This window comes from Ylistrum balloti, unplaced genomic scaffold (assembly GCF_031769215.1).
Source record: "Ylistrum balloti isolate Yb309-2 unplaced genomic scaffold, AGI_CSIRO_Ybal_v1 Utg370590, whole genome shotgun sequence".
Classification (NCBI taxonomy): Eukaryota; Metazoa; Mollusca; class Bivalvia; order Pectinida; family Pectinidae; genus Ylistrum; species Ylistrum balloti.
This window is the reverse complement of record NW_026782366.1, coordinates 1,195,213-1,207,754: the sequence shown is the minus strand read 5'-3', so window position 1 is coordinate 1,207,754 and position 12,542 is coordinate 1,195,213. Positions and strand designations below refer to the sequence as shown.

The 12,542-nt window shown below is 36.6% G+C and overlaps 1 protein-coding gene across 1 annotated transcript; it reads right to left on the bottom strand.

The window, feature by feature from the left end:
* Positions 1-891: 891 nt before the first annotated feature.
* Positions 892-12,220, bottom strand: LOC132556779 (uncharacterized). Its single transcript, XM_060221220.1, has 3 exons — positions 12,152-12,220; positions 8,134-8,310; positions 892-6,148 (listed from the first exon to the last, which is right to left on the bottom strand). Exon 3 carries the CDS (start codon positions 6,099-6,101, stop codon positions 2,628-2,630), a length of 3,474 nt encoding a protein of 1,157 aa, XP_060077203.1. The 5' UTR covers positions 6,102-6,148; positions 8,134-8,310; positions 12,152-12,220; the 3' UTR covers positions 892-2,627.
* Positions 12,221-12,542: the final 322 nt, after the last annotated feature.

Sequence of the window (12,542 nt, the reverse complement as noted above, 5' to 3'; positions counted from 1 at the left end):
TGAAGAGTGAACGGTTGTGCTTGCAAGATTTCACGGAGAAACAGACGAATGGACAGACAAGGCGAGTACTTTAACGTCCAAATCTCTAATTTCTGTCGGATATTAACTAAGCAATAAAAACTCATGTCAGTAATTATGATGTTTATAACAGCTGAACGTGATACTTGAGGCTTACAAAAAAATCAACCGGCCCTGAAATCGATTATTAAAGCACATATACAATTATTTACAGACAAATATGCAATGTACTATCTTAAATGGTATATTCAACAGTTGACTCCATTTCATATTTATAGTTATAGAAATGAAGCATTGAGGTTTGTAATAACAAGATCGTCAAATTGGGAAATACGTATCAACTCGTCTACACAAATGAAAACTGATCTACCAAAGTATGAGTAGGAGTTACGACAGACCTAAACAACATTTCCATTACATTTCTTTTTATGTATACTTCATTACTCATGTGTGTATTTAAATAGTACACGATTCACGATGTGCTCGTGTTTTTAATCGTGACTATTATTTTCTAAAAAGACAGACCGAGACGCCATATAAGTCAAAAAGGAGGGAAAAAATGTCAATGAAATACTGTACATCACATACGGTGTAATACAATCCACGTAAATTCGGTTTTAAAATTCTTCCTACAAAACCATGGCGGCAAAATGCTGTCGACGAAAATGAAATATATCAAGTATTTGAAAATGACAAAATTCCACAGACATGGTATTTTGCTGCACGTAATATGAAAGGGAGATAAAATCATGTTTTCTGATATATATCTACATTTATCTAACTGGCAATTCATTTAAAGAGAATCTTACAATAAAATATTCCGGAGTTTGAAGACAGATGCCAAATAGGCTAAACTGCTCAACTACCCTACAGCTTACAAGGAAGACATTGTTGGTTCATAAAAAAAATATGTAAACTATTCCTTACACACTCATTCGAGAGACCTTGGAATAGGTCAAGGTCATCATTATGATAAATTTGGTAACCTTTCATCAAATAACCAATTATGTTTAAAAATAAATATAAACAGTCTTGGCCAGTTTCTATTTTAAAGAAGGGATTGAAGATTTTAGCAGGTTAATCATATAAACAAAATTGGTCATCTCTAATCACAGGCTTAATATCAGTACCCTAGGCCTTTTGATTATTGAAAGTTATTTAACAATCTTTACATACGTGACCCCTGTGACCTAGAAAATGACCATGGGCATTCACTTTAACAAAATGCATTATTGCTCATTTTCCCAACTTCAGTTTTAAAAAAGTATATACATTGCAAGTTATCGATAGGGGGTCGTCATTGTAGCATTCAAGTATTCAAAAGAACCCCAGTAGCCTTAATACTGACTGATCTAAGTATACTAAACAAATGTTCCCAGCTTATTGCAATACGTGTATCAAATTGGTAGACTATTGGATCGATTCAAAGAATTTGAATAGTTCATTTCAAATACAGCAATTTTGCAGTAACTAATCTGAAAAGCTAGTCAGTAACCGTATAAAATTTGCTCTCACTTCTTATAATTCCTAAAATTGCTTTCATAACTGACCTCCAATTTATTTAGTTACCTATAAGAATGCAACACTGAAAATAGTTATAATAGTCATACTACAAAAATAGGTTTCGATACGAACTGATATTAACAGACCATGACATACATTTTTATAATATCTATCACATCTACAACTAACGCAAAATACACATTTGACGACACGAGAGGTGTCACCAAACATGATATAACGAGGAAATAAAATGCTTTGAAAATTCAAAAACATTTACAAAACTACGCTTACTTTGACAGTGGAAATTCTTAAATTTTGGCTCCAGAAATATTGCATGAAGTGCTATAATTCTAGTGTGATACTTTATCATGCAAAATATATTTAATCTATAGCTTAACAATTAGTACTTGCTGATTAGATTTATATCAAGCCGAAACGTTTACACATGTACACCCAAATATCTACTTTTTAAAAGTTTAACCCAGTGTTCGACACGTCACTGTTAAACATCAATAACAGAACATCCTAAATATGACAATAACAATGACAAATAAAACATCAAAAATTGACATATATTGGGAATAACGTTTCCTCACGTCTACTGAAGAAATGGACGATGCACATCAGTACCTGTTTATCATATTCAGTGAATTATCGTCTTTTCAAATACGTTGCCTTAGCATTCGTAAAACACGTTCATAAAATATGCTTAGTAACCGTTCATACATTCGCACAAATGAATGCCGCTCATTAAAACGGTCGACGGTGTTAAGATATTTTTTCTCTGATTAGCATCATGAGAATCAATCTTTCATCGTGACCTTTGCTAATCTTGCTGTTAATCGATCTCATTGGCTGCCATCATCAGACTTTCATATCCAGACCAACAAATGCGACGTACAGGTAATGATACAGTACCGTTTTAGTACCAGGCTCGCAAATTACGTTCAATCAATTTTCAACACTGATACAAGTATCTTTCATCAAGTAAAAATGCTATTATACAGAAATATCGGCTTTACATTGACATCTAAACGATGTACACAAAAATGATATATGGGACGTTGGCAAAATATATATTACTGTTTCTCTCTCTGTCTTTTCATTTAATTCTCTTCTTCGTTAATCTCTTTCTTGATTCGAAATGTTTTACGGACATTGTCCAAATCTGCTTGCTTCTCCCGTAGCCTTTCCCGGAGTTTTCTTATTCTTTCCTGAACCATAGTTTCATTTGCTGGAACGTGCGTCACTGTTTCGATTCCGAAGATGTCTCGGTTACGACCTCCATCTTTTGGTTCGCGATGGCAGGAAACACCTTCAGACTGAGAATCAACTTTGATGTCATCGATTGCAGCAATTGTCGAGTCAAAATTAGAATTGATTGTATTCTGATCTGGAGATTTTTCAGTAGGGCAATGTTTTTGGTCTTCCTTTGACGGCAGCAATTCCGAATGACTAGTACCGTCTGATGAAGAATGTGTGGTACAACATCTCATCTCATGATGTAAGTCACTCCCTTCATTTGATACAGCTTTTGTCAATGAGTTTTCACTTTCACTTCCTTTGTTTTCACATTTTGTCTCTGAAAGGGGGCCATTGAGAGTGACGTTAATGCTTTTCTTGTCAAAATTAAAATCGTGTGATTGCGAGTCTAATGAGTTTGTAATTTCTGCTTTTATTGATAAAGTATCTTTTGTTCTTACATCAGCTTCAAAGTTTCTTAAATGTGCAGGCTCTTTCTTCACGATTAAAGTGTCGGTCCCTGTACTACTGACGACGATACGTGGAGGTGAATGACCATCAGTAAATACTGGTAAACAAGAAGATTCTGAGCCGTTCATAAGCTTAGGTAGAATGCTTTTCATATGGGTTGGATTTGGGTTTTCACTTTCACGAGAGACAAATTCCTGATGAAGAACTGGCGGTTTTGCATCATCACATCCCAGTGTCGGGTAAGATGGTCCTTTCGGGCTTAACACAGGTGGATTGCTCGAAGAATTAATTGAAAGAAAATTCACTGATTCTTTTTGAGGCGACAAGATTGGGGGTGAGAGCAGAGATTTGTTCAAATTGTTGTCGTTATCTATAGTAATCAAACCACCGCTATCACCTCCAACAGATGTAATTGAAGTGACTTGCTGATTGGACGATTGTGGAAATGGATAAGTAATCGAACTTGCTGACGCAGAGGTTCGCTCGATCGACTCACTCTTCTTACTTATTACACTTTCTGTAATACCAGTACCACTTTGTTTCGAGGAAGCTTCAGCGATCTGCGAACGTTTTTCAGCTGGCGACTTCATGAGTGAAGGGTTAGTTGCTATATCAATCACATATGCCTTCGGAACAAGATCACCACTATCGGCTGGTATTAACACCATTTTGTCACCGACGCGCAACTGGAAAAATTTCTTAGTATTTTGTACTTTAGCAAGTTCATTGACAGTATTCTTGAAAAGACTTGAATTTGCACAACCTGTGGCCATGGACGATTGTTTCATTGGCAACGTCGGATTCCTTTTCATGGGTTTCACAATATCCTTTGGTAGTATTTTTCTGATGACATTTGGCATTGGTAAGGTATTCGACTCGACTTTCTTTGGCATGGACGGTACCAAACTTTCGACAACTGTTGTGGAGGTCGCCGGCGATACTGATACGTTAGCATCAGGCATGTGTGCCTGATTCTTCATCTCAACAGAACCACTATTCTCGTCACTAGTGGACACTTTGTACACTTTACCTAGTTGTTGTTGTCGAACTATTGATTCAGCGTCTGCGGCAATGTCCATTTCTATGTACGGTTCACCTAAGTTGACTGCTGTTTTCTCAGACGTTTTTGGAGAGTACCAATTCCGATCGAAAGTGGTAATGAAAGAACTGTACTTATTACTTGGCTTTCTATATCTTCCGGTAAGACTTACTCTACCTTCATCTGGGAGCAAATTGTCTTTATTCTTGTCATGAGATGAAGTTACGCTTTGTTCCATTTTCACATTTACCGGAAGGGTTAGCAAGTTTGGATTTGATACATTTGGTTTCTGGGAAAACAACCGTGCGCTCGTACCAACATTTCCTTCGCCCTTGTGTATTATTTTCTGACCGTGCGTGGGAACTTCAGTGTTTTCCTTTTTTATCTTTATCCTTGTTGAAACATTTTTCTCGATGTTTTCCTTTGTTGTGACTTTCGAACTGCCTGCAGCTTGAAGTTTTTCCTTTAATCTATTTTTCCTCATTGTTTTCTCTGTATTTTTTAAGTAGCTGCTCTTCGATCTGTTCTTCAAAATACGGAAGCTACCACTGCTTATTTTTTGAAGATTGTGATAATAGCGAACTCTTCTATCCAGAAGACACGAGATAGATCTGCCAACTCTCCCTTTTGAAACATTCAGTTTCGACTTGTCGATCTTTTCGATCTGTTCCGTGTCAAGTTTAACACTAATAAATGGCATGTCCTCTCTTCTAACTCGACAAAGTTTCTTTTTAGTTCTAGCCACTTGGGGCCGACTTCCTCGGAATCCATATGTCGGAGCTGTGCGGCTCTTGGAATCTTCCTCTTCTAGCTTCATAATAACATGATCCTCAAAATTACTAATGCCTCGACTATCAAACACCACAGCGTCTGTGAAAAGGTTATGATTGAATTTTCTCTTTCTGCTAGGTCTGATCTCGACATGCTCTACAGGTGTTACCACTGAAGGTGTTTCCTGAGTAGACTCGTCTTCGATGAGATCATTCTGGTCTTGAATAGGTGTTTTCCTTTTTCTTTTTTTCAATGTGAGTCTTGCAGGTTTCTTTGCTTTCTTCTTCCGAGTGTGGGTTTGTTGTGTTTGTATTATATCCTGTGTTGTCGGTTCCGCGTCCGTCTCAGCTTTCTTGTCCATTTTCATTACTTCTTGTTTTATAACGCTATGCTTCAAAACATCGAATAACTTTACATAACAATAGCTGAATTTTTTAACCGTAATTATGTCCTCCTTTTTAACAACATATTTTGCTTTCTTTGTGTCTTCAACGACACTTTGAATTGGTTGTTTAAGCATGGATCTTTTCTTACTTTTGTTCAAACATTTTGTACTCGTTGGTGAATCAATACTTTCAGAGTCTTCAACTGTTACTTTCGACGAAAGAGAACGGGATGGCGTTTCTGAACTGACATTTGAATTGTCTAAAATATTGAGGTTCGAGCTTGACTCCCCAGTTTCGGAAACATCATGATCAGTGTTCATACTATTGTTTTCAATGTTTAAACCGTTTGTTACATAACTGTCTGCCTCTGACTTGTCAGTGTTTAAATTATCACCTTCATCGGCCGACACAGTGGATCCAGTAAATGAGGTACGCGATTCGGAGGATTCCGTTGTCTCATTTTGTTTACCGTCACCGTTGACTGCCAGTGAAAAGACGGCGCCAATCTGTATTTCCATTTCGGATTCCTTAGAACCATCAGTCTGTATCTCCGGCCCTGGTTTATTAGAAGAGTTATCGCCATCTACCTCTATATGTGGTTCTTGTTGGTCAGAACCATGTTCCACGTCAGTAAGGGTTTCCATTTTCTGTTCAGTGGTTCCAGACTCCATTTGCAATACAAGTCGATGACACGGTAGATCCGTTCAACTTTCTAAAACTGAAACACGAGAGAAAATGCCATACTTTTACAAAAGAATTCAAATACATCAAAATCCCTACTTCTTTTCTGTATTGCGGAGTATCCATTTTTTTCTCTGGAACATAAAAACGGACACAATAAGAAAACAGCATGATAATAATATGACTTATCCCACGACTACCCTGTATCAGTGTTATAACACATACTATGTAAATACCTTGTGTTCAATAAATACACATTTAAAAGCAGTTGGATGGAAGGAATTTTGGTTACGGGTTCTGATGTTGTTTTATTACTTTAGACACCATGCCTGGTTTAAAGTCCTGTCTCAGTATAACGCACTAGGTTCACAAGGAATAATGATATCAAGATGCTTATGATGGGGATCATGGCAGCAATCTTGAATGTTGCTTCACTGATTTGTGGGTCATGTACATGTCAATTCTAGATAAATCTTTTATGAGAGCTTGTTGCAATTATTTTCAAAGCAGTAGTAGTCCGAATGTCAGTAAGACCATCTGTACATATGCAATTCACTGGTACAAACCCGGACTTTTCCGTCTCATGCTCATCACTACAAATCAAAGACTTCAGTAAAAGAACAATCAAACTTTTTTTACAATTAACAGACGCCACTTAAGATAGAGTCATCGTTGAGTTTAATTAATTCAAAACCAACAGTGTGTTTTAGGAATGAACAGAAAACGGTTCAATAAAACTCAATACAAAAAAATCACCGTGAAAAAAAACAACACATTCTGCAATATTTCAAATCGTGAAAACGTATGCATTTAAAAAGACAAACATTTATTAATACCTGTCAGTACCATATTTCATATTTCAAGATATTCAGTGGAATAACAACCAAAATTAATTCCAAAAAGAAAAAAATGGGCGCCGTTGATATTCCCTACACGGTATGCCGCCACTAATATTACAAACTTCTACACAAATGGTGTAGTCATTGATATTCCTTACTCCGTAAACAAGCTATGCGGTGGTTGATAATACTTTTTCTGTAAACAAGCTATTCCATCATGGATATTATCGAACTTCAGACAGGGATATCCAGCGTAATACCCCATCCCAGATTTTTCTATCTCGCACGATCTTTCTAGTACCCTTACGTGCGTTTTCGCTGAATCTTTACGCATTGGTGTATTCATCCGTGTGTAGGCGTAGGTGGCACCTACATCCGTGCATTTCAACAAAAACGTAGCTTATGTTGTTAAAATACCAACGATGTTCTATTTAATTAATCATATTTAAAATTAATTAGAAAATGCGACCCCGCACTCTTGAAAGGTAAACAATGTGCGGCACATATTGTTTACGCGGCACTATCCAGACATTGTTTATAAGTGAAGAGGCTGTGTTAGTAGTTTGAGGCACCCACCATATACGCCAAACTCTGATCAAATATTGAATAATTTTCAGAGTAGAAGGAGCGAGAAAAAAACTATTACCTGTAACTGAGCGAGATCGGGGTATCTCAGTCTCGGGCTAAGATCTTATAACATCCTAACCTCGGCTAAAATGCCGAGGTTAGGATGTAACAGGATCTTATTCTGAGATAAAACGCCGAGGTTAGGATGTAACAGGATCTTTGCCCGACATTGAGATACCCCGATATCGCTCAGTTACAGGTAACCGATTTTATCATTCCTTCCTATGTAAATATGCGGTGCCGTCACTTATCTTCCGTGCTGCGTACAAAAGCTGTGAAGTTGTCGATATATTTTATCTGATAAACAAAATATGACGTCACATACCTTACTCTGTTGACAAGGTATTCCGTTACCGACATTACATACTTTATAAAAAAATCATGTAGTATTTTAAGTTCGATATTCCGTAAACAACCAGTGCCGTTACTGATGTTACATACTACGTAATGAAATCTATACCGTGATCAACGTTCTCTAGTTTGTAAATAAATTATGGCGTCTTTATGATTATGATCACTATTCCGTAAACAAACTATGTCCTCATTGTTGATTTACCTTCGGGTATTTCAGACTTTGAGTGTCGGGATATCCCCGCATCGGAAAGGCGAACCAGTATACTCCTCCTCTGGGACCGGTTATGTAAGGCGTACAGGCGTTCTCCCGGGTCTTATAGGCGTACCGTCGTGCCTCTGCCTCTCAAGTCCTGCTCAGATCTTGTAATACCGGAACGAACTGAAAATTAAATAACCATCGGATTTTCAATGGTACTTCCTTGAATAAATACCAATAACGCAACTTAAGTACATTCCCAATTAACTACACTGTAAACTTTTAGTGTTACGTTCATCCATATATGGTGTTTTTAACGTGTAAATTAACTCCTATTTTGGTGTAAAATTTATGGTTACACCATTTCTGATGTAAAATTAATCGCAACAAAGAAAAGTGTATAGTATACCGACATATGGTGTTACTTCTATCACAAATTGGTGTAAATTCGTTATCTTACATCGTAAGCAAGTGACTTTACACCAGATTCTCACCGAAAAGTGTTACTTTACACCGTAAGAGAGTGACTTTACACCAGATTCTCACCTAAATGTGTTACTTTACACCCTAAGAGAGAGACTTTACACCAGAATCTTACGTAAAAGTGTTACTTTACACCGTAAGAGGGAGACTTTAAACCACAATCTCGCCGAAAAGTGTTACTTTACACCGTTAGAGGGAGAGACTTTACACCAGAATCTTACGTAAAAGTGTTACTTTACACCGTAAGAGAGTGACTTTACACCAGAATCTCACCTAAAAGTGTTACTACTTTACACCGTAAGAGAGGGACTTTACACCATAATCTCACTTAAAAGTGTTACTTTACACCGTAAGAGAGTGACTTTACACCAGAATCTCACCTAAAAGTGTTACTTTACACCGTAAGAGAGTGACTTTACACCAGAATCTCACCTAAAAGTGTTACTACTTTACACCGTAAGAGAGGGACTTTACACCATAATCTCACTTAAAAGTGTTACTATACACCGTAAGGGGTGACTTTACACCAGAATCTTACCTAAAAGTGTTACTTTACACCGTAAGAGAGTGACTTTACACCAGAATCTCACCTAAAGGTGTTACTACTTTACACCGTAAGAGAGGGACTTTACACCATAATCTCACCTGTAAGTGTTACTTTTACACCGTAAGGAGTGACTTTACACCAGAATCTCACCTAAAGGTGTTACTACTTAACATCGTAAGAGAGGGACTTTACACCATAATCTCACTTAAAAGTGTTACTTTACACCGTCTCACTTAAAAGTGTTACTTTACACCGTAAGAGAGTGAATTTACACTAGATCCTCATCTAAAAATGTTACCTTACATTGAGAGGGAATGACTACACTAAATCGATACCTCCTTTCTTGGTGTATCTTTACACCAATATCGTGAGTTTACACACGTGGTGTAATCTCATAAGATGGTGTAAAGTTGCAACGAAAAAGGTGGCAGCTGTGTTTTTTTGGTGTAACCTTTATCCCAGAATTTCACAGTGTAACTTAAACATTTTCAGCTCTGGAAATTGTAAAATAATTCTAAAGTTTAATCGCATTCATCTTCATGACAAGATATTCAATATTTGGAATATGAAATAAAAGAGTTCTGTGATTTGCCGGAAATGTGTTCTCTGGGCACAAAGTAAACAGATAATCAACTGTGCCTGTAGATATTGATTAAGTGGGTTTACTAGTGATCCCAACATTCGAGTAAGAAAGTCACTGACTAACATACTGCGACAGGTAATTCATACACAAAACATGATGGAGAGGAGATATAGCTCTTATGTCACTAGCCATATTAATATTACATTACAGCTAATACACCACAACACTAATGCGTTGAGGATGGGGAGGGCAGAGATCGCTATAGTCTTGAATATGTCTTCAAACAAAACTTTGTAGTAATACAGGAATCGGCGTTTTCCCCACTGTCAAAACGTGTTCGTGTTACGAGGCCTTTCTAAATTTGATTTTGTGAACGTAGGGATGTCTTTCATTTTAGACTGATATTCAGAACAGGATATGTAACTGTGTGTTTTTGGATTAACACGAGTAATATTTCAGTATTTTAGTACAGATTTGTTTTATTTCTATATTATATCTACAAATATCTTCTGGTTTATGAATACCTATGTATATACATGCAATTTACCTTACCTGTATCTCGAACATGTCCTATAACTTCACGGAAGGCAGATAAATGTTTACTGCTACACTTATCTCCTCAAAAACATGTTTCAGTCTTATAACAAATATGACTCCTACGATCATAGGACCTTTTTAACTGCAGCCACGTGGACTGTTACCTGTCGCAAATACTTTGTGTGCGATCGAAACCTTGAATATAGGATAGGGTCGGTATGTTCAAATGTAGTTATTCACGAAGAAATCATATTTTTGACCTGTTATCCTTTCAGTTCTTGAGAAGTTGTTTAACATTCAACAAAATCGATGTCTTTGACTTGAATGTTTAAACATGGCCAAAAGTAGTTTTGCGGTACTCCATGATTACAGGATACAGGGTACCTGGAGTTTGCGGAATTTCTCTTTAAATATAATCGATGTATTTCACAGTCGAAATGCCTGTTTACAATCTTCCCCTTACACTAATCACACTACAGAAAGACTACATCAATGTTATAAAATATTATATATGTAAACTGTTACCTTTGATATTAAGGCGTCCCTAACTGAAATCCTTTCGACACTCTTAAATAAACCATCACGTTTACTTTAAACATTCACACTTTGGAATACTGATGAGGAGGGTCTCAAGAACAAGACATACCAAAAAACCGAATCAAAATGTATTAACTCACGGCATTTTATGCAAAGGAAATACAAGGATTTTGGTTAGAAGGGTATATTATTATTCATTATCATTTTAATGCGTTTTTACATTGTGTTTATTGTATATTTCCCAGTGTTGCATTTTAGCCAAAGATTGGCATGACATACACTCTACGATAGGCAGGGTTATCATAAACTTTATTCAGCATATGGCACAAGTATATTTACCGTATTGCCTTTTTTCGTATACACAATTGAATTCTCAAACACGATTAGAAATGCAAATAGTTGAAATAGATTACTTTTATTCATAAAAGAATTTCGAAAAGCATAAAAGTAAAGTTTAATAACACTATGCCCTTCAAGTTTTGTCAAACTTTGGGATGGTGTGTATACTGAATATGGTGTATCACTTTGTAAAACTTCAATTAAAATTTTGTCCGCTAGAAAAGTTTTTTGTATTTTCTTTACATAAATAATCAAACGAAATATTACAAAATAGTTCTCATAAATATCATCTAAATTTGAGTGAGTACGGTGCGGTATTTGTCAATTTACTAAACAAAAAGGTAAGTATAATTATGTCTATTTATATCAATACAAATATACACCGCCGCTAGTAACTTATCCGGAATGTAGAATCCGTATTCCGGGTCACGCTTTACCCAACAGCAGAGCCTCGTAATGGCTACGATAATACAGAAATAAACAATAGCGTGTACAAGTGCGCTGATCATTCTCATTCGTCGCAAACTGTTGTCGTACTGAAAGCACCATGAATGCAATTTTTTAAAGAACAGTTACTGCATCGAATCAATATAAAGAAACAGAATAACCCGTGATAGCAATACGGAACCTCATTTGTCAACATAACCACATGTCCTTGCTCGCTGAACCATGGTCGATTGTATGCGATACACATCTCCGTATGTAAACAACGCATTCCGAGGGACAACACCTACACATATCGAATTGAGTGATGAGTCGATAGCATTTCAAATTTCAGCTCTAAATACATCAATGTTTATTAAAAGTCAGCAAAACTGAAGCAAGCTAGACTTTGCTATATATGAACACTATCTAGCTACTGCAATGTATACAGTGTATTGAGTATTATCGCGAGTAAAAATGACAATGCGGTGAATAGGTGATGAACTATCCCCTGATTCAGATGGCTAGCGGCGTTGGTCAGGAAATTAATACGAGTCTAAGGGATTGTGACTAACCTTATTTCTCCACAACAATGCGATTACATCTCATTCAATCCCTCACGTAAACCACGTAGAGTTCTGTAATCATCCTGGTGGATATAAAAGTGAACTTCCGGTTAGCGTAAGAATACTAGTATGCATTAAATATAACGGTAAAACGAATATATATATATGATACTTAAGAATTAATTGTCTGACAACTGTGATAAAGACATATACGAGTGATATGACACTTCGGGGAAACGTTATTCGTAACGGAATCGGAAGTAAAACACGTCAGCCGTCGATACATTTCATATACGCTGAATAAGACTGTTTACTCACTCGAAATGTAATCCCTGCTGGTGTTCACGTAGAATGTTCGCGTGGTGTTTTACTACTGTTTGTAATTTTGTCGGTTATCTTA